This window comes from Monodelphis domestica, chromosome 1 (assembly GCF_027887165.1).
Source record: "Monodelphis domestica isolate mMonDom1 chromosome 1, mMonDom1.pri, whole genome shotgun sequence".
Lineage (NCBI taxonomy): Eukaryota > Metazoa > Chordata > Mammalia > Didelphimorphia > Didelphidae > Monodelphis > Monodelphis domestica.
The window spans coordinates 485,389,500-485,412,791 of NC_077227.1; the positions used below are offsets into that span (position 1 = coordinate 485,389,500).

The following is a 23,292-nucleotide window of genomic DNA, read 5'->3' on the forward strand; positions in this document are numbered from 1 at the left end:
CTGTGCCACATTCATTGCTTCTTCAGATCTTTTGCCTCTTCTTTTTCTTCACATTGAAGCCCTTCTCCTGGTTTTTAAGGAATACTTTCTCCCCCTAAAAACCTGGAGAAGCATTTTTCTAAAAGCTTTTACAAAGGCACATTTACTTCAAAGATGTAGTGAGAACAAAGAGCTAGTCCTGGTGGTACACAACTGTCATTTCTACTATTGGGGAGGCTGAAACTGGTAGATCATTGAGCTTAGGAGTCCTGAGGTACAGTGGGCTGAGTTGATCTGGTGACAATATTGGGGATCACTGGGAAGGGGTGATTGCCTTAGGAGGGGCAAAATGGCCTAGAGCAGGGCAGAGCTTCTGTGTCATTCAGGATTGGGTCTGTGAGAATTCAGTGCATTTTCAGCATGGATGAGAGAGGGAGTCCCAGGCTCACAAAACAAATACCTTTTGTCCAGATGCTTGGAGAAATTGGAAATGAACAAGGTTTTGAAATAACAGATTTGGGTATAGAATTGAGTGTGAATGGACAGTACCAGTTTCTTGCTGAACTTTCAACCAGCCCCGTCATAGTCTGCCACCATTCTAGGATCTCCTGTGGCAGTGCTCATAGTGATACAGCTCACAGTGCTCCACAGTATGTAAAGGTAATAGCAGAAAGAAAGTAAAATTGGAGTGACTTTAAGAAAAATCCTTCAGCAACAGTAGCAACACATAAAAGGAAGCTGTTTCTTTTTCCCTCCAAGTAAAATGTTGACTCTAATGTTTAGTTTGTAATGTTTCTAAATCACTTTCTTGGAAACCATCAGACTATAATTTTCCTTATATCACAGCAGCAGTTATGAATTGAGCTCTTTTTAATGGCTTCAACTTTGTATATTTTTGTATTTGTAAACTTTATATTATGAAGCAGAGGGTAGCACCTAGTATAGTGCCATGCACACACAGTGGGCAATAAGTCAATATTTCTTCTTTATAATGATGATGACAGTGATGAAATAAAACTACTACTGAGAGACCTTGTTTACTTGTGCTCAAATCCTGCCTCATGCAAAGCTTAGTAAATGATTTTCTAAAGAACCCATTATAATGAGGGACTAGCATTGGCCTTATAGGCTAACTGTTATATCAGACTTTTTTTGCATGCAATTGTTATATTTTGGAGGACATGATTTGACTATAGTATCTATGAATCAATGTACTAAGGAGCTTTATTATAATGGGGTTCTACTTGAAAAAAAAAAACAGACATTTCCCCCCAACAGCAGGAGAACCTACTCTTGGCTTAGTTACTATATAACATTGGTCCCACCAAGTTCATGTCCAGATGCACTCTGACTGCTGAATGGGTTCTGATCTCATCTACCACCGCTGTGGATCTGGAAGGTCCTTCTTTACTCCTTAGATGATCAATGCTATCCTGCCTGAAAAGTCATGCTCTGGAATGCTGCGTACCTTCCTGACCTTTTGGTGGGCTTCACCCCCTTCACCTAAAACAGAGAAGAATAAACTCAGAGGCCAGAGGCCAAAGCCACCTAACCCTGAAGGCAGAAGGCCCCAAACCTTCAACTATGTTCAAATAAGATTTTAGGATAAACTGGGGATGGTCTCAGAGGAAAGAGGCCTTTTTGCAGGAGGTGGAACTTTAGATGAGATTTAAAGAAATCCAGGGAGGATAGAAGTAAAGATGAGGGAAGAGAATTCCAGGCATGGGAACTCTTCAGAAAATGAAAATAGCCAATGAACATCTTCAGACCCTTATTGAATGGTCTCTCACTGGATACAAGATACAGAGAGTCCAAAAATGAACAGAGCAGCAGAAAGGAATGAGGTAATAGTTTGGAGAAGCATATGAACCCTTTTATCTTTTCTTCTTGAAGGAAGAACAGATGACATTTTTGAAGCATAAATAACAGACATTCAGTCATGGCAGAAATACAAAAAATCACATATTATGCAGGGCACATATGAATGAATCTTCTTGCCCTCTTGTTGAAGGGGGCTCCTCAGTTCTCTATGATTCTTGCCAGCTGCTCCCCTGAAGGTCTACTGCAGATAACTTATCTTTGGAGAATCTTTACCTTTTTTTTAACCAGTACAGCATCTCCTTAGTACCGTCACAGTACTAGAAAATTTTATTCAGCTTCCTTTCCCTCTTATTATTAATATCTTAAACTGTCTTACTCATTTGTTCAGTCAGTCAAAAGCATTTATTAAGGACAGAGAAATGCAGAGACTAACCTCTGCCCTCAAGGGACTCAAAGTCTAATGGAAGAGGCTCAGCTGGGTGGCTCAGTGGATAGAGAGCCAGGCCTGGAGATGGGAAGTTCTGAGTTCAATTCTGGCCATAGACACTTCCTATCTATGTGACCCTGGGCAAGTCACTTAACTCCCATTGCCTAGCCCTTACAATTCTTCTGCATTACCATTCTTCTGACTATATAGTTAGTATTAATTCTAAGACAGAAGTATTTTTTTTTTAATTCTAATGGAGGAGGCAACACACAAACTATGTGCAAACAAGATTTATACAGGAAAATGTGGGGGTAGTCTCTGAGAGAAGGTACTAAGATTAAGGAGGACACAGAAAGTCTTTTTTGAAGAAGATGGGATTTTAGATGAGATTTGAAGGAAGCCAGGGAAGTTAGGAAGTGGAGATGAGGAGGGAGAGAATTCCAGGTGTGGTAGAGCCAGTGAAAATGCTCAGAACTAGGAAATGGAATGATTCATGGAATTACCAAGATTAAAAGAACTGAGAGAACATCTAGTCCAGTCTACACCTGAACTAGAATTCACCCCTGTAACATATTCCTTGAATCCTCTTCTTCCTCCTTCTCTGCCTTAGTCCTCCTTCCTAAGTTTATCCTCTCTTTCCTTCTGTTGGAATTGTCCTTCAGTTCAATTCCTTATCCCCCTGCAATTTACTCTGCTTGACACTAGAGGCAATCTGTAGATTTTTATCAGATTTGGCTCAATGTAAATAAAAAACTCAATTAGATGGCGCAGTAAATTAGAGTCAGGAGCCCTAGAATTCAAGTTCAGTCACTAACTGGGTGACCCTGGGCAAAACACTATACTCAGTTTGCCTGTCTCCATATCTATAAAATGAGTTGCAGAAGGAAATGGCAAATCACTTCAGTATCTTTACCAAGAATCCAAATGAAGTCATGAAGAGTCAGACCCAACTAATCAACTAACATATAAAATAAACAAAAACCTCCTAACTAGAGTTGTACATGACGCTTCAGAGTAGAGTAGAACATGGTGCTTCAGTTGGTCTTGGGTTTCCCAATAATAGTCTTCAAATAAAGGCTGAATTATCCCTTGTTGGGCATTTGAAGATTTCTGTTCATATATGGATTATACTTTCCTCTCCCATTTCCAAGATTCTGTGATAACATTGAACCCTGATCTGTTTTCTAAGAAGCTTTGACCCTAAATATAGGAAAAGAGTGGCTCAGTTGGCTAAGCTGAGACCCCTTCTCTCAAGAAAGGAAATGGGACTAGATTTTCTTGCCTAGCCTCAAGTCTTAGAATTAGAAGTCTTAGTCCTAGGTTCCTAGAATTTTCCTGAACATCCCCAATTTTAAAAAATCATTACTACTAACTCATTTCCTTTTCACTCTTTTTCTCTTTCAATGTCTTATTTTCCTTCAATTACAAATAAAAACAACTTTTTAACATTGGTTTTCTAAAATTTTCAGAGTCTATGTGTATATACACACAAACAGATATGTGTATATGAAAAGTGTGATATTATACAAAACAAATTTCCATATTGGTCAAGTTGTAGAAGAACACATGTAAAAAACCCATGAAGAAAATAAAGTGAAAATAGCCATTTCAATCTGTATTAAGACTCCATCAGTTCTCTCTCTGAAACGAATAGCATTTTTTGCCATAAGTCCTTCAGAATCATCTCAGATTATTGTATTCCTGAGAATAACAAAATCATTCATAGTTGATCATTATACAATATTGCTGTTACTGGTTATAATGTTCTCCTCATTCTGTTAACTTCAATTTGCATTGGTTCATGTAAGTTTCCATGTTTTTCTGAAATCATCCTGCTCATCGTTTCTAATAGCACTATAGTATTCCATTACAATCATGTACCACAATTTGTTTAGCCATTCCAATTCTTTGCAACCACAAAAAGAACTACTATAAACATTTTGGTACAAATAAGTCCTTTTCCTTTTTTAAAAAAGAAATCTCTTTGGTGTAGCAAAAATGTATTAGCCAAGACACCAAAAAATAAAACAAAGTCTCTAAGCCAAAAAGAAATAGGTTTAAATTGAGAGAGGGCCAGTTTCAGAATAAAGCCAGACTCCTATTAACAACCAAAGACCTCAAGCCTTGTGAGCAGTCTCCTTTTAGAGCACAGTTTACAGAAATGCTGTCAGAAACACAATTGAAGTTCTTTAACTCAGAGTTCAGTGTACAGGGTTGACAACTATAACTTATGTCAAGGAGCACAAACTCATAATAGAGTAAGGTGTACAGCTTTGTCAGCCTAAGATGAATGAGGTCAAAAATTTACATCATGGTGGGGTAATAATAGCAGAAGTAAGGTCAGAAATGCACATTTGACCATCTTTACTTACTTGGCCCATACCATTGACACCATCACAGTCAGCATGTATATTCCCATGCAGTGGGTCTTGGCCACCTGCAGGGGTTCTTACACCAATTACAATGTAAGGATTAGTCTAACAGATATACTGGTCTCAGGTCCTATGGCCTTCAGTGTAAATTACAGAATTATTTCAGAATCATAAAAGGGAATTGGATTTCATATCCTCATTGGGATACAGATATAGTAATGCTATTGCTGTGACAAAGGGTATGCCCTTTGGGCATGGTTCCAAATTGCTCTCCATAATGGTTGGATCTGTTCACAACTCCACCAACAGTGCATTAGTGCCCCAATTTTCCCATGTCCTACCCAATATTTGTCATTTTTCTTTTCTGTCATATTAGCCAATCTGATAGGTGTGAAGTGATACCTGAGAGTTGTTCATTTTAATGTGCATTTCTGTAATTAATAGTAATTGGTACATTCTTTCATACGACTATATTTTAGATAGCTTTGGTTTCTTTGTCTGATTCCTTGACCATTTTTCAACTGGTGAATTGACTTTGTAGTCTTATAACCAGTTCTCTTTATAATTGAGAAATGAGACCTTCATCAGAGATACTTGTATAAAAATTTTCCCCAACTTTCTGTTTTTCTTCTAATCTTGGTTGTATTGGTTTTGTTTGTGCAAAAAATTTTTCTAAAAAAATGATATTTTAAAAATACAATCCAAATTATCTATTTTACGTCTTGTAATTCTCTCTCTCATTTAGTCATAAATTCTTCCCTTATCTATAGATCTGATAGGTAAACTATTCCATGCTCCCCTAATTTGCTTATGGTAGCACCCTTTATGTCTAAGTAATCGTGTGCTCATTTTTACTTTATCTTGCTACACAGTGTGAGATATTGATCTATATCTAGTTTCTGCTATACTGTTTTCCAGTTTTCCTAGCTGTTTTTGTCAAATAGTAACTTCTTGTCCCAAAGGCTTGGATCTTTGGGTTCATTAGTCACAAATTTACTTGGTCATTTACTACTGAGTATTGTATACTTATCTATTCCACTGATCCATCTCTATTTCTTAGCCAATATCAAGTTGTTTTGATAATTACTGTTTTGTAATACAGTTTGAGATCTGGGATGACTAGGTCATCTTCCCTCACATATTTTTTCCACTAATTCCCATGATATTCTTGACCTCTTCTTCCAGATGAATTTTGTAATTATTTTTTCTAGATCTATTAAAATAATTTTTGGGTAGTTTGATTGGCGTGGCTCTCTAATTCTTGTTTCATGATGACTATTAGATACTTATTCACCCTAGTCTCTCTCTGTCTGTCTTCCAGACCTGAAGCTGGGGTAGGGGCACCCTCATCTTTTTTCTAGCTGCCCATACTACCATGTCATGTGCCTAGGGTTTTAGGATGCTGCTGCTCCCTTCAGATCAGAGTCTCTCGCCCTCTACCACACACACCCATGCCTAGTTATCCTTCTGAAGTAGGGTGAACCATGAGGTTTGGGGGGAGGAGCTGGACTGATGAGGCCCCTCTGGCTATTCAGAACTTAGGTCCCCTGGAGATGTGCCAGTCTCAAAAATAGATCTATTTTAAAAATAACTTGGGCTGGGTTTTTGTTTTGATTTTTTTTTCTTTTTCCCTTGTTCCTCACAAATATGCAGTTTTGGGAAAAGGTCAGGGCTATGGAGGGAAAAGGGAGGGGACGTGAGTGGAAACAACAATTCTAGGCCCCCTAGCGTAGAGTTTGGGCAGGTGATATCCTGAGTACCACCTAACGCCCCATTCACTAACCTGGTCTCCTTCCTCCCACCCATGCCCTAAGCAGTGGAGCCTTACCCTGAGGGAAGGAACACTGGTGAACTGGGTGTAGGCTGCTCTAAGTGTATGGCCACCATTATAGGTGAAGGGATCTCTGTATTAGGGAAGGAAATGCAAGGCTCCGGGCCCAGGGAATGAAAAGGTCCCCTTCAATACAGAAATTTTATATGGGAGAGGTCCTATAGGTTGAGGCAATTATTTCTTCTTACATCACTCCCTTAAATTTCCTAATTGAAAATATTATAAAATGCCTTCCTTCCCCCAACCACTGCTGTTTGACCTGTGATGGTTAAAGGATGAACCCCAAGCATCCAGGAGTTACCCTCTTCTAGGCTCCATTAACTGACCCGAGTTGGGAGATTTGGTCCATGTAGTTAACAGGAGAACAACTCATCCCAGGGAACAAATCCTTCTTCTCCCCCATCCCCACTTTCCCTCTAAGAAGAGTGTTGAGGAGGGGGGGGGGGGCTCTATTCTCTGGTCTCCTGCTTCTATCTGGTGGAGTCTGTGTTTGTGTAAATGCTCTCAGCTGGGAAATATGTGGTTATAGAAGCAAGCCAGGGCCTTTCAGAGGGTGTGGCCAATGTGGCCCCAGCCGTAGAACCAACGTGAGGCTGGGGAAGCTGCCACCGCTTGAAGTGTCAGGAAGTATTTATCCTGAGCCCTGTGTGAGCCATCCCCCAGAACCCTCTGACCCCCTCACCCTGGGAAGGGGGCAGGAGAGGAGGCTCCTGGAGCTCAGAGGGTCAGGAAACATTTTATCCTGAGCCCTGCACGTCCCCCCATTCCTCTGACCCCCCTTTATTCCCTCACCCCAAGAAGGGGGCAGGAGAGGAGGCTCCTGGAGCTCAGAGGGTCAGGAAACATTTTATCCTGAGCCCTGCATGTCCCCCCATTCCTCTGACCCCCCTTTATTCCCTCACCCCAAGAAGGGGGCAGGAGAGGAGGCTCCCAGTCCAGGCCTCTAGGCCTGGCCTTGTCTTCTCAGGCCCCCAAGAGACCCATGTTGTTGATCATCTGTTCTCCCTCCTTAGTCTCCTGGGAGACAGCAAGAAGGTTTCACCAGTGCCCATCTCCCCAGCCTCCTCTCCTTCAGCTGGTCTGTGCCAGTCTCTGGTGACCTTTCCAGGGTGTGTGTTCAGCAAGTTGGATGGAGTGGTTAGTTTGGCTCTCGCCAGGCCTATTCCCCACAGAATGACCTGCCAGGGTCAGGGGCATTTGGCAGGGTTTCCAGTCCCCTGTGCTCTGGACAGTGCCTCACCCTAGGACCCCTAGCTGGCCGGGCCCAGACGCAGCCCCCTCTCTCCCAGGGGGGCTGGGGCGTTGCTGCCAAAAGGGAATGGAAAAAAACACCAAATCTGATCAAACCAGGGAATGAATAGCTTCTCCTACTTCCCTCCTCCCTTATCCCCATCCCAGCCCAGGCCCTTTTGGGAAAAGCTGCTCTGGATTGCACGCAGACCAGCAAGCTCTGCTTGGCTTTGGTTTTGTCCCTGCAAGCTCCCGGCTGCTTGGGGAGACGCTCTGTCCATCCCCACCCCCTCCTCCAGGCCGAGGAACAAGAGGACACCCAGCCTTTTCCCATCAATGATGCCCCGTGAATGCCTCTTTCAGCCTGTGGAGCTGGGAAAAGGCACGCCCTTTTGGGAAAGGGAAGCATGGATTTTCTTCTGAGGAGGTACTGGGTCCTCCTTGGTAGCCTCCCTCCCACAGGGCTGCTCTCTCAGGCCTTTCACAGACCCAGGGATGGTAGAGATTATCTACTCTAATGCCCTCGTTCTAAGATGGGGAAACTGAGGCCCAGGGAAGGCGATAGACACATCGATGGTCACACAGCTAGCTAGTGGCAGAAATGAAGTTCAAACTCAGGCCTCTGACTCAAGTCCTGTCTTTGGCTCCAGGTTTTAGATCCTAAACTAGACTTTGTAAAACTCCTGGAAATCCCTGAGTATAGATCCAGGGGAATTAGAAGTGGCTTAAAGCCAGGGTAGTTAGTGCCGGCTGACACTGGAGACTCCCCGTGGAAACAGCACTGCCGTGGGAAAGGGGGTGGAAAGGCTGCCCTTGGGATTGATGCTTTCAAGCCACCGTGGACAAATGTCAGAATTGGGCAGAAACCTAGGAGGGGTTTAACCAGAATCCTAGATTTGGAGTCTAATTGGAGGCCCTGATTTGATGGGCTGTGTGGCACCGGGCACATCACATCTGCTCTCTGGGCTTATTTCCTCATCTGTATAACAAGTTCCATAGGATGATCGAAGCCCTTTTAGCTCTCAATGCAAGGACAATACACTTAATGATAACCCATAGCCATCTACTCCATCACCCTGGTTTTACAGATGAGGAAACTGAGGTACACAGAGGGTGCATGATTTGTCCAAGGTCTTGGAGCCCTCCTCTGCGTGCCCCCCTCTTGTAACATTTCGTGTTTTTCTGTGACCACATTCTGTGTCCCTCCTCTGTATGTCTGAACACTCGATTGCATGTCTCTCCCCATCTTGAGGGCACATTCCCCTTGGCAGAGCAGAGACCTCCCCACCCTTCCCTGTCTCCTGGGCCCTGCGGAGCCCAAACCCAAATGCAGTGACTACAGAGGGAGCAAGAAGAGCCTTGTCTCCATCAATCCTGCTGGCTGGGCCAGAACTCCTTATACAGTTCCATGCCAGTGGTGCTGCTGATAGGGGACTCAAAGGCCCTAATTTGTCAGAGAGAAGCACCCAGACTCCAGGGCTGGGGGACACGGGGAGAGGAGTTTTATTTTGAGCAGGAAAGACACAGACTTAACCTCTCCTCATCCTTATTTTCTCAACTATAAAACAAAAGAATTGGAGTGGGGGACAGCTGGCTGGCACAGTAGATTGAAAGCCAGAACTAGAGATGGGAGGTTTGGGGTTCAAATCTGGCCTTGTGTGACCCTGGCCAAGTCACTTAACCCCTTTTGCCTAGCCCTTATCACTCTTATGCCTTAGAACCAATACAGAGTATTGAATCTAAGAGGGAACATAAGGGTTTAAAAAAAAAACTGGACTGGGTGATCTCTAAGGTCTTTTCTGGGCAGCTAGGTGGTATAGTGGATAGAGCTCCAAACCTATAGTCAGGAAAACCTGAGTTCAAATCTGGCCTCAGACACTGATTAGCTTTGCCCCAGGGCAAGTCACTTAACTCTGCCTCAGTTTCCTCAATTGTAAAATGAGCTGGAAAAGGAAGTGGCAAAGCACTCCATTGTCTTTGCCAAGAAAACTTTAAATGGGGTCAGGAAGAATCAGATACAATTGAAAATAACTGAACAACAATAAAGAAGGTCTCTTCCAGCCCTCAATCCCATGATCTTTGTGCTGAGATGTATTTCAGTATAGGAAGGAAGGAAGGAAGGAAGGAAGGAAGGAAGGAAGGAAGGAAGGAAGGACGAGGAAAAGGAGGAAGGAAGGAAAGAAGGGAAAAAGGAGGAAGGAAGGAAAGAAGGAAGTGGGAAGTACAAAAGACTATCCCAAATGCTGGGAATATAACTATAAGACAGTCCTTGTCCTGGAGGATGTCCTCATTTGAATTGCACATAGGTAGGTAGAACTGCCTATGAGCATGAGTATACATTGGACAGTTATGTATATGTCTTTACTTAAGTCCAAATAAACATGAAATGTGGGTGAGTGAATGCACCCATTTGTATAGGACCCAGGAAGTGGGTGTTCCTGTGCTGGGGCCACATGGAAATGGGTGCTATAATAGCCCCAGGCCCTATTCCTTTGGGAATCTGTGCCTCCTGGCTTTGTAAGACCAGACTTCCTCTTGACTTCCTCTGAACCCAATGGATCAGGAGGCAGGTGCCTACTCAGGGCTGCTGTCCCGTTCCCAGACTATTTTTAGCCCAAGACCCAGGCTGCCCTCCCCATGGAGGCATGTGTGACGCAGGTCCTTGGAGATGTGAGGGACAGGGGAGGCCAACCACCTCCCCAAAGCCCGCGCCACTCAGGAAACAGGAGCCTATCCCCTTCTTGGGAAGAACCCTGTATCCTGCTCCCTTCTTGCCAGAAGGAATCTTGTTGGCAGGGCTGCCTAGTCAATTTGGCAAGGATGAACTCAGCTACATGCCAGGTGCTTTGGTATGCATAGTAGGGATGAGATCACTGTGGGCTGGAATAGGATAATAAGATCAGATTTAGAGCTGTAAGGGACCTTAGGAACTATCTAGTTTAACCTCCATACTTTACAGAGGAGGAAACCGAGAAGCCAAGTGATTTCTGGGGTCACATAATAAGTGTCTAAGGCAGCATTTGAACTCAGATCTTCCCAAATCCAAGTCTGGCACTCTACCCACTACTTACCTACTGTTCCCAAATAATTGGGATGGGTCTTATGGGAGACATTGGGAAACTAGGATTAAGAAGTTGTCCTTTTTTGAACATTGTACTGCGCAGGATACCATGTGAAAAAGAAGTTATTTCCCACTCTAGGCTGCAGTTATTCCCAGATGTGAGGCTCTGGCCCTTCAGCCCATATGTGGAAAGTAGTGTGTGAAGAGAGAGTTGTAGCTGTGGGTGGTATGAGTAGGGAAGATCTCAAGAACTAGAAAAAAATCTGGTTAGATCCCCACTCAAATAAGCAGCAAACACCAATTCAGCCCTAGGGATTTGGGATAAAGGGATTTGGTTCTAGGATGATCTAAAGAGAGGCATCCCTCCATTTTCACCCCAAAACAACCTCAGCCCTGAGGTCCCTCCTGGAATGAAGGAAGTTGAGGTGGGGCTGGGAACCTCCAGAGGAGCTGGATTCCTCCATAATTTGACCCAGGGGGCAGCCAGAGGGAGATAAGGGGGAGCTCACCTTCTCAGGAATGTAGCTTTGCTTAGCTTTCCTTAGGAGAAGAATGTAGTGGGAGCCTTGTTCTTCCCCACCCCCCACCCTGAGCGCTTGAGAGAGCTGCTGGAATGTCATGAGGATGTGTAAAAGCTGCACTGCTAAGGGAATGAGAAGGGTCCAAGAAGAGATACCCCATTCATCCTCCACTCCATTGAGAAGGCCACTTTGCATACTTCTTCCCATCCCAGTTCCTGCCAGAGCTGCTTTCCCTGTTCTGAGGTCTCTGGCTTCTTTCTTTCTTTAATCTTTCTAAGTTCTAAAAACCCTCTGATCAAGAAATGCAAATCAAAACAACTCTGAGGTATCACCTCACACCTAGCAGACTGGCTAACATGACTGGAAAGGAAAGTAATGAATGCTGGAGGGGATGCGGCAAAGTAGGGACACTAATTCGTTGCTGGTGGAGCTGTGAACTGATCCAACCATTCTGGAGGGCAATTTGGAACTATGCCCAAAGGGTGATAAGAGACTGTCTGCCCTTTGATCCAGCCATAGCCCTGCTGGGCTTGTACCCCAAAGAGATAATAAGGAAAAAGACTTGTACAAGAATATTCATAGCTGCTCTCTTTGTGGTGGCAAAAATTTGGAAAATGAGGGGATGCCCTTCAATTGGAGAATGGCTGAGCAAATTGTGGTATCTGTTGGTGATGGAATACTATTGTGCTCAAAGGAATAATAAAGTGGAGGAATTCCATGGGAACTGAAATGACCTCTAGGAAGTGATGCAGACTGAAAGGAGCAGAACCAGGAGAACATTGTACATAGAAACTGATACAATGTGGTACAATCGAGTGTAATGGACTTCTCCATTAGTGGCAATGCAGTGATCCAGGACAATTCTAAGGGACTTATGAGAAAGAACACTATCCACCTTCAGAGGAAGAACTGTGAGAGTAGAAACACAAAAGAAAAACAACTGCTTGATCACAAGGGTTTATGGGGATATGATTGGGGATGTAGACTCTAAATGATCACCCTAGAGCAAATATCAATGGTATGGAAATGGCCTTAATCAATGACATGTAAAACCTAGAGGAATTGTGTGTTGGCTACAGGAGGGGGCTGGAGGGAGGACTGGGAAAGAACATGATTCTTGTAACCATGGAAGAATATTCTAAATTAATTAATTAAATAAAATTTTCAAGAAAATAAAAACCCTTTGATCATAAGAGGACAAGGTTGACATGGAGAGAAAAATCAGAGGGAAGGAAAAACAGTCAGAGACTGAAACATCTTGAAATGGAATTTCAGATATAGGACAACATAGCATTCAAAGCTAGAAGAGTCTTAGAAATCATCTGGTCCAAAACTCTTCTTTTACAGACAAGAACCTTGATCCTCAGGAAATAAAGCTTGGCCAAAGTTACACAAGTCATACATAGCAGTGTCTAAATCTGAACCGAAGTCCTCTGCTTAATCCCAGAGTTCTTTTCACCATATCATCACTGATATCCTCTTTGAGGGTTATTAGTATAGGTTTGGAATAAGCATAAGTGTACTGGGGCAGTAGGGAGTAGAAAAAAGCAAGATAAACATCTTTTACTCTCCTTGTTTCCTCAGTTTCAGAAATGCTTTCCTGAGAATGGGGACCCAGGAGCCAGGGTGTGGGGGGGCTATTTTTCTGAGAAGAGACAGACTCAAGAGAAAAATGCCTGCAGACAGGGCAGAATTATTCAGGCTCCCCATTTTATCTTCTGGTGTCAGTGGACCCAACCTGGTCCTGAGGCACTTGTCAAATAATGCATCCCTGTAGAGAGAGTTGCCCAATGGGTGTTGGGATTAGAGAGGGGCTAGATCCCCCTGAGCCAGCTCTTCATCCCAAGTGTAAAGGTGGGGGAATCCAGAACAGTCTCCCTGTCATACTTCATCTGCTAAATCCTGGAAGCTTTGAGCAGAGTGCCGTGGTACCTGCTGGAATAATGCAACTTTTTCTTTGGGACAACAATATTACCACAGAAGTTACTTGGGTAGGAGAAAAAGGATGATGATGGAAGGAACTTCCCTCCCTCTGATGCCTGGGAGAATCAGGGACAGGGTAAAGAATTCATTCTCTAACAATTTACTCTTGTTTATTTCCATCTTGGGGCCAAATAAGGGTGTGTGTCTAGAAGGGGAGACCCTGAGGGGACTCTGACCCTTGGGTCCTTTATCCAGAGAGGAAGCAAGAGTTTGGACTTTCCCAGCTCCCTTGGGGTGGGGACCCAGCTATCTCTGGGCAAAAGGGGTGATTTTTTTTGGTCCAGTGGCCAGACCTTTGGGGAGGGGATGCTGACTAGGCAAGGAGCCAACCTCTCCTCCTCATCTCTATCTTTCCCCAACACCAGACCTTTTTGACAGGATGATGAATGGGAAGGTCCTCTGAATAAGCTAACTGCTTCAAGGGGGAGGGGAAAAGGGATTCCAGCCAGGGCCCCCCAAGCCCTGTAAGATACTGTCTGATAGGCCCTGCTAAATGTCCCAAAGCTAATGGCTAGATTTCTTTGTGAATAATCTAAGTGCCTTTTCAGCCTTGTTTCCAGACCAGAACAAGGCAGAGTCTGCTGAAAATTCCCTTCCTTTCCCTTTTTCCTTTGGTCTCCACATATATTCTATTCCTGCCTTGGTAACATATCCCACCTTGGGTCTAATCCCAGTCACACACTAAATGCAATGGTTCAGTTTTTCTCTGATGCTAAGGAATAAAAGATACACAGAATGTACATCAACAAAGTTTACTGGAAACACTAGAAGATCATTTAACCCATGTCACATGCAGCCCATAACACTCCCAAGGGCAGCCAGAACCAGATTAAAATATAGTTCCTCTATGATCTTAATGTGCTAATGTATGAATAAAAAGGACATAAATGTATGTGGTTTTCTATATGCAACCCAAAAAGATCTTTATGTACAGTTTAGTGGCCCCAGTTTCTATTTGAGATTGACAGCACTACTCTAGCCCTCGCTTTACAGATAAAGAAATAGAGACCTTAAGAAAAGAAATGACAAGCTCACCGAACAAGCTGGTGCCAGAACTAAAACTATTCCTATTTCTATTGTGCTTCCTCAGGAGAATTATCTATTAAAGGGAGTTTCTGTATGAATGAGATGACAATTCTACTGAAGCATAGAGGAGACTGCCTTCCTAAATAGTGTAGACACTACATTATACCATGAACCTGTAGCCTATCGCCTCAGATAAATAGAATGAAAAAAAAGGTATAACCAACAGAGAGGTGTAGCTCTTTCTGGGGACATGAATACTCCAGAGTTCATGAGATGCTTCAAATCATGGAATCATAGATGTAGAGCTGAACAACCTTAGCAGCCATCCAGTGAGCCACCTCATTTTACAGACTCAGGCAAGTGGTTGCCCTATAGTCAGTGTCATAAGCAAAATTTGTCCCCACATCCTCCTGACTCCAGGTCCTTTTCTATCATAGTCATGTTCTTGTCGAGGACAAGTACCTATCAGGGCAGCGAGTGATGGGTGTGAGGAAATACCCTAGCCAGGCAGGTATCAGTCCAGTATCTTCCTTGAGAAGATACTCCGCTCCCTTTATCTTTGTCCTCACCTGAATTTCTTCTTTTTCAGCTTTTTCATGTGGCTTATGTCCTCCTCAAGTTTGCCAACTCCCCACGTCCAGACCTCTGGGTACTCGAGAGATCCACTGACTTTGGACTCACCTACCAACCTTGGCAGTACTTTGCCTGTAAGTAAACTCTAAACTGTGTCCCTTGGCCACAGGAAGGAGGGAGATGATGGTGGAGGTCTGGGATCAGTGGGACATGCCCATGGGAGACCTAGAGGGGAAACTTGCACTGTTTCCTTTGGTGAGAGGCTCTGTGGCTCCCTGAACAGAGCAATGACCAAAGTGGGCATAGGAAATACCAGAAAGCTACTGTTATACTTCTCTTCCCCATTGGCCCACAGTGCCTGGCATTTTGGCTTTTGCTGTTGCCAAGAATGTGTTTATAGAGTAGGGACCACACTGACTGTTTAACTTCGATAATTAGGATGGTGGAGCATCTTCTTCGATTCCCACCTTTAACATACTTCTCCCAGTTTTCTTCTCTTCCTCTGAAGTGCTCACATGTCTGTTCTGGTCTGTTTGGCTTATGAAACTACCCTTTAAGAGTTCTATTGGTATAGTCTGGACTTTGCCGCTGACCTGGGCCAATCGCTTAGCTTATCTGGGCCTCAGTTTTCTTATCTTTTAAAATGGAGGGTTTGAATTATAGTTTCTCAAAATTCCCTTTCAAGTCTGCCATTCTTCATTCTTAGGTCACTTCGGCTTCTGAGATTCTATGTTTTAATGTTCCTTCCACAGCTGACATTTGATGTCCTCTGTCCTAAGGATTCCTTCCATTTTTGATATTTTTTAATTCTAAGATTCCCTTCTGCTTTGACATTCCATATTCTATGCTTTAAGAATTCTTTCTGTGTTTTCAGGTCCCATACTACTTTGACATTTCTTGTTCTAAGGTCCTTTCTAGCTCTGTTTTAAATCCTATTCTAGTTTGGACATTTTATGTTCTAAGGTTCATTTAAGATATAACATTCTGTGATTTTAAAAAGTCCTATTCCCATAGCTAGTATAATTGTTAACTTGGAGAATATTGCCTCAAGCAGCTCTCACCTTCTCTCCACTTTCTTGATCTTGATTCCCTCAATCCCACATCAAGGTCCTTGGGAACCCCTAGGAGGAAAATATAAATAAACTTTCTCCTTCTGATGTGTTCAGTGCTAAATAGGTTTTTCATTACAGGGGTGTTTCTATTTTAAAAGAAAACCTGGAGAGCATTACTTTCACTTTGGGTTATAGTTTTGCCTGTACTTGCTTTATCCTCCTACTAGTCTATAAAACTCTGAGGGCCTGGACTATATCATCTTTATCTTGAATCCTCCCCACTCTACTCCTGATTGCCCTGTGCCTGCACACATCAAGAAAAAGCTACTTAATTCACCCGAGATTTAGTAAGCATTTACTATGATGAAGGTACTGGGAATGTACAAAAGTGAAAATGAAACATTCCCTGCCCTCTACATATTTATTCTGCTGACGAGATACAGGAGTAAGAATAATATAGGTTAAATCTAGGGGGAGAACACCATCAATTGTGGGCTACAGTAAAAGACTGTACCACAATTTTTCTCTCTTCGCCAGCTCTTGTCCTCATACTAGGGACTTCAACATGAGCATTGACTCCCTAAAATACCTTGACCTCTCAGTTCCTCAGTTTGCTCCAATGAGCTATTCTTCCAACCTAACTCAGTCACACACAAAGGTGGTCTTACCCTCCATCTTGTCATCACCCACAAATGTAACACCCCCGTGTTCAGTAATTTTGAAATCCATCCATTCCTTTATCCAACCACAATCTATTGGCTTTTCTCCTTTCCCTCTGCCTTTCCTTACACAACCCTACTCTTCATCCACAATGGGACCTCCAATTCCTTGGCTCTGTCAATTTTTGCTCAGATCGTCTATCTCCCCATACTAGTTGGATCCTCCTCCCAAATCACACCCTCTACCCATAGGTGTCCCTCAGGGGTCTGTCCTGGGCTCTTTTCTTTTTCCTCCCTATTCTACTTCACTTGATAATCTCATTATTTCCCATTAATTAGTAATTAATTCATCATTATGCTGGTGATTCTCCAATATACCTTCCTTGCTCCAGTCTCTGCTGACCTCCAATCTCACACATCCAATTGACTTCCAGACATTTCAAACTGGATGTCCAGTAGATATTTTAAACTCAATATTGTGTGAAGAAATATATCCTCAATCTCTTTGATGTTGCAAATGTAACATTATTCTCTGGCAACAGCCTGCCTGTCCAATGGCCCCCGAGGAGGAGCTAGTTTAACTTTTAAAAGGCTGCTTGCAGAAGGAGACTTCCAGGAGGGAGATAGACAAGATGCTAGAGGTGGTTCCTGCCCTAAGGAGGATTTAGGCCTTAGTCAGCAAAATGGAGGCTCATCCTTTCCTTTCTGATTAATAAAATAATAAAATGCATGGCCGATCTCTCCATTTTAGTCTAACAGTATGTCAAAGTAGAACTCATCTTTCCTTCTAAACTCTCCTCCTACCTTCCCCTTTCCCATTGAGGACAACTCCAACCTTCAGTCCCTCATCCTGGATTCCTTACTATCTCCACACACCTCTCCCCTTATCCAAACTGTTGCCTATTCCAGTCCATTCCATCTTTGCTAGGTGTCTTGAATAAGCCCCTTTCTCTCCACTGATATTCCCATCATTGCAATGCAAGACCTTATCTCACAACTGAATTATTGTAAGAGCCTGCTGGTGGGTCTACAGGCCTCGTCTCTCCCCACTCCAATCCACCATCCAATCAGTGATTCTTCTGAGTGATTTTCCTAAAACCATCCAACCACATAACCCACTCTAGCTACTCTACAAACTCCATTGGCTTCCTGTTGCCTCCAGGAGCAAAACCAAAATGCTATGTCACCTTTAGCACTCAAAACCCTTTATAATCTAGCCTCCTCCTGCCTTCCTAGTCTTTTCACACTTTATTCCCCAACATTGTCTTCAACCCAGTGACACTGGCCAGACTCTCTCTTGGCTCTAAGCATTTTTCTCTGACTGCCTCCCTTGCCTAGAACACTCTTCTTCCTCCACTCTGACTCCTGACCTCCCCAGCTTCATTTTTTTAAATTTAAATTTATTTATTTGTTTGTTATACTAAAATTCCCAGGTAACTCCCTCACTAACTCCCCTTCCCCCATTAGGGACAGAAAGATAACATGTATATATAAAACTATCTCTTGCTTAAATCCCACCTTCTACAAGAGCCTCATCCAATCTCTCTTAACGCCAGTGCCTTCCCTCTTTCATTTTCTATTTCTCCTGTTTATAGCTTGCTTTGTATATATTTATTTGCATGTTGTCTCCTCTATTGGATTGTAAGTTCCTTAAGGGCAGGAACACTTTTTTGCCTTTTTTTGTAACCCCAATACTTACTAGCACAGGCCCTGGCACACAGAAAGTAATTAATAAATATTGATTAATTAATGATAGCAATAGCTAGCATTTTCTTTCATGTCTTTTATCTTATAATAACCCTGGGAGATAGGTGTTATTGTTATCTCCACTCTACAGATAGGGAAACTGAGGCAAACAGAGGTTAAGTGACTTGCCCAGAATCACACAGCTGGTAAGTGACTGAGGCATGATTCAGATGCAGGTCATCTTGACTCCAGGCCCAACACTCCATTCATTGAGACACTCAGCTGCTTCCTCCTTAAAGAAAGAAAAAGGATTCTGACAGGAGGCGGAGAGAGGTGAATGCATTCTAAGTTGTGGAAAGATTTGTCTAAAAGGAGAAAGGTGGAAAATAGAATGTTGAGATTGGAGATGAGCAAGGCTGTTGGGTACTGCAGTGTGTATAGAATATATATGAGAATAATATGAAATAAGATGGAAGGATAGATTAGAGCAATATAAAAGAAGGCCTTGACTGCCAGGCTGAGTCGATATTTCATTTCTGAAGCAATATAAAATTACTGAAGATTTTTAAGTCGGGGACTGACATGATCAGAACCTGTACTTTAGGAAAATTGTTTTTCAGCTCTAAGAAGGATGAAGTAGAGAGGAAAGAGATTAAATATGGCAAGACCAGTTGGGAAGCTATTATAGTCATCTAAATAAGAATTGACAAGAGCTTCAGGTAGACCTTGGATTTATGTCAGTTGAAAGAAGAGGATGGATTCAGCTAATGTTGTGGAGGCTTTTCACTGCTAGGACTTGGCAACTGGTTGAAAAAGGAGGTGAAGGGAGAATGGAGAGTCAGGAATGACTTTTGTACTTGGGGAAATGGAATGATGATGGTCCCTTTAGAAGAGAGAATAGAAAAAGCAGCTTTGGATACTTTGAGTTTGAAATGCTGACCAGATATCCAGCCAATAATTCACTCCAGAGTGATTAGCACCAAATATATATAGATTTGAGAATGGATGGTGTTGAGATATTAATGGAACCCAATGGGGGCAATTGAGATCACTAGAAGAGAAAGAAGAGAGACAGGAGAATGACCTATGATGGAGAACAAGCGAGGAAGTCTTCCTTTGGGAAAGTCCACCTCTTTTTTTGTAGCCCTGTTGCTTTCTTGATTTCTTCCATCTTCTGGTGAAATCTGGAAGGTTTTTTAATTCTTCCTGACACGCCTGTGCCTGGCCCATATTGTCCGTTCTCCTACAGCATCCAAGAGGGACTGCATTGAGAAGTTTGGATTTCAGACGCTGGAGCGGATCAACAAGGATGATGATGTCGTTTGTACCACCGAGTACTCACGAATTGTTCCTCTGGAAAATGGAGAGGTATGGCTGTGATGGAGACAATGGGAATGTGAAGGGATAGGAAAGAAAAAGAAGGAGCTAGAGACGGGCACTGGGTGTGAGGTTGAAGAGCAGGGAGGAATGAAGGAAAAGGCCTTAAAGTGAAGGAGTTATAGGGTTAAATTAGCTGTGAAAAAGGTTTCAGAAAGTCAGGTACACAAATGTTTTTGATTGGAGACTTTAAATGAATCCAAAGCACCTTCTGAGCTCTCTGCTGAGTCACCAAGAACAGCTTTCTTACAGTCTGCTGTAAAGATACTTGGAGCCCATACATGGACTCTCTCAAAAGCCCAACCTGTGTATTTTTGGTTTTCATTTGGCTCCCTGCCCGAGTTCTTTTAGACCCTGGTATATGGCTTTCTACCAGAGGCCAAAAGAGGAGGCCCAGTCCTTTATTTGAGGGAACCCCTGGCCTGAGGGAGACTCAGCACCTGCTCCGTGGAGCCCCAAGTCACTGGGAAATAGTAGAGAAAAGTATATATCCCTGGGGAATCTGTGACATGAGTAAAATAACACCTCCCCTTGGGGTTCCCTTAGTCTGATAATTCAGTGTCAGCCTTTGGGGAGTCCCTTATATGAGAACACAGAACCTGCTCTTGGGGGGGCCTTGTTTTTTTTTAATTTTATTTAATTGATTAGAGTATTTTTCCAAGATTACAAAAATCATGTTCTTTTCCTCCTCTCTCCCTCCCATAGCCGATGCACAATTCCACTGGCTTTTATATGTGTCCAGATCTATTTCCATATTATTGATATTTGCACTCGGGTGATCATTTAGGGTTTATAACCCCAATCATATCCCCATCGACCCATGTGATGAAGGGGAGCCCTTGTTCTATTGGGGAGAGGAGGCCCTGCTCTCCTGGAGAGAAGCCCACCTCCGCAATGCATGCCTACCAGGAGCATTTGGAGCTATGGCCTTAAATGCAGGGGTCGCCACCCCTGCCTCTACAATTTTTGAGCTTACTTTTCAGATCGTGGTGTCTCTGGTGAATGGGCGGCCCGGAGCCATGAATTTCTCCTACTCTCCACTCCTTCGGAATTTCACCAAGGCCACCAACATCCGCCTTCGTTTTCTACGAACCAATACTCTCCTTGGACACCTGATGGGGAAGGCACTACGAGATCCCACCGTGACTCGCCGGGTGAGCCTCCTGTCCGTAGCAGGGCTGCCCAGGGAAATTCTGATGTTCCTGATACCCCAGGCCACATGCTCTGAAACCAGGCAATGGTTTCAGGCCTGGCTTGGCTTCTTGGACGGTGATGCTCAGCTCAAATAGAAGTAGATCCCCGCTGCTTCCTATTGACTTGGAAAACCACAACTGAACATTATCTATGTTGTATTTTTATTTGTTAAACTTTTGCCATTTACATTTTAATCTGACATGGGCAGCACTCAAGAGTTTCACAGGCCTTTCATCAGAAACTTTGGCTCTGGGAAGCCTGTTGCCCCGAGGATGAGTGATTTTGCCCAAGTTAAATAGCAAGACCGGGGGTGAAAACAGTCATTAAGCTTTCCTTTCTGAGCCCTTATCTAGGACTCATTTTGACAGAGCAGCCAGGCAGCCCCCCACCCTGGGTCAGGCACATACTAGCTTTGGGGGAGTTCTTGGTCTGAACAGGGCGACCCTGGCCCTCCTGGACCTTGAGAAGTTCCCTGGTACAAGCTCGGCCATGGGTTCTGGGGGTGGCCGAGGGTTCCTGGGGGCTGGGAGGGCCTCACGGAGGTGCTTTCTCGCCCCACTCTTACAGTACTACTACAGCATCAAGGACATCAGCATCGGGGGACGCTGCGTCTGCAACGGTCACGCCGATGTCTGCAATGCCAAAGATCCCACAGACCCCTACAGGTAAGAAGACTCTGAGGTCCTATCCGTTCCCTGTCCCTCTCCTAATAAACAAATGTGCTTGCCCTGGAATGATCACTGAGTGGGAGGGAGAGCCTGCCACCACCAGCGAGCTGGAGTCTCTCCTTTCCCTTCATCTGTACGGGGGATGCATTCAGAATGCTCCCCCTCACTGGGCTGTTGGGTGGATCCCATAAGAGAATGTATTTAAAGTGAGCTCTAAGCCTCACATCCTCCATCCACTGCCATGGGGCGATTGGGTCTGTGTCTCCTAAGTGGCTGGGTGTTTGCCCTTCCTGATAGGACTGCATAAATGTTGGTGTGTATGGCTGGGTGTCTGTAAGTGACGGGTCAGTCATTTCCTCTGTGCTGGTCTCTGCGGTCAGATAGTCTCCCTGTTTTCTCCCCCACCCATTTTGCTTCCTGTTTTGTCCCCACCCTCTCCTTATCAGAATCTGTTTTCCATGGGTTTAATGCTATTTATGTGTTTGGAGAGATGAGCTTGGAATGCTAATGGAAAAATAAATAATTAAAGGGAAAAAAAAGGAAAACCAAAAGGAAAACTAATGGAGATCAGGGAGCAGCTGGATGGGTCAGTGGATTGAGAGCCAGGCTTAGAGATGGAAGGACCTGGGTTCAAGGGTGGCCTCAGACACTTCCCAACTATGGGACCCTGGACAAGTCATTTAACCCCAACTGACCAGCCCCTACCACTCTTCTGCCTTGGAACCAATACAAGATGGAAGATAAAACCCTTTCTTTTTTTTTTTAAACCCTTACCTTCCATCTTGGAATCAATACTGTTTTCCAAGGCAGAAGAGTGGTGAGGGCTAGGCAATGGGGGTCAAGTGACTCGCCCCCAAACCTTTCTTTTTAAAAGAAAGAGAACTAATGGAGCTCAGAAGGGGAAACAGCAATGCTGAGACCAGGTCTGGGAATCAAACATCCTGGAAGCAGGGCATTCCTTCAGACAGAGATGGCTTCTTCCCACCACAGACTTCCAGAAATGAATCTGTGGAGGCTTGAAGCCAGGACAGATGAGGCCTGCACAAGCTCCCACCCACGCCCATGTCCGGCAAATTAGACCCCTACACAGGCAGCCTCTGTTTCCAGTTACATCTCAGCAGCTGGAATGTGCCAGTCATGGCCACGGGGGTGGGGGGGAGTTTCTATATTACGGGCACAGATTTATTCTGGGCATCCACTGAAGGCCTGCAGAGTTCTTGATAATAAGGCCAAGTCCTAAGTAGGCTTTGGGGAAGGGGGTGGGTGGGAAAGCAGCTTATTACTGATATCAGGAACTGATGTCATGACTAAGAATGTGAAGATGGAAGTATTTAGACTGGAGGGACTCAGGATTTTCTAGTGGGTCTTGCTTAGTTCCCAGTCCTACACCAAGCCAGAATTTTGGTTTTTTTTTTCCTTTTTTTCTCATAGCTTCATGGAAAAAGCCAGGTCTCACTGTCTGCCTTTACCTTGAGTTTGTGCCAGACTTTGAGCTGGCAAGCCCCTGGCATCCTGAGCTGTCCCCTGGTCTCTCAAAGAAATCTCATTGACTCTCAAAGTTGGAAGAGATTTCTTTTCATTCTAGTGTAACGTCCTGCCCATACAGGACTCCTCTCTTAGCATCCTTTACAAGTACCTGGCTTCTGTTTGGGGACTTCCAAAGAAAAGAAGTGCATGGCCTCATGAGGTCAAAATCAGCCTCTGCTTGAGTCACTCCAGTGCTACTTCTCAGTTCCTAGAGAGCCAAACCATTGCTAGAGAATTTTCTCTTCCTGCTCAGCTGACTCTTAGTTGTTTAGGGCCATGGCAGGCTGCTAAGAGAGTGATACTGT

The 23,292-nt window shown here is 43.9% G+C and overlaps 1 protein-coding gene across 3 annotated transcripts in view; it reads left to right on the forward strand.

Annotated features, from left to right (window-relative positions):
- The window catches only part of LAMA5 (laminin subunit alpha 5), a 135,933-nt gene that overhangs the window by 49,884 nt on the left and 62,757 nt on the right, over positions 1-23,292 (forward strand). For all 3 annotated transcript variants that reach the window (XM_056812875.1, XM_056812873.1, XM_056812874.1), the window contains exons 3-6: positions 14,841-14,958; positions 19,471-19,589; positions 20,582-20,752; positions 21,360-21,457. In XM_056812875.1, the coding sequence (XP_056668853.1) occupies positions 20,618-20,752; positions 21,360-21,457 (233 nt within the window). In that variant the 5' untranslated portion in view covers positions 14,841-14,958; positions 19,471-19,589; positions 20,582-20,617. The remainder of the gene's footprint in view (positions 1-14,840; positions 14,959-19,470; positions 19,590-20,581; positions 20,753-21,359; positions 21,458-23,292) is intronic.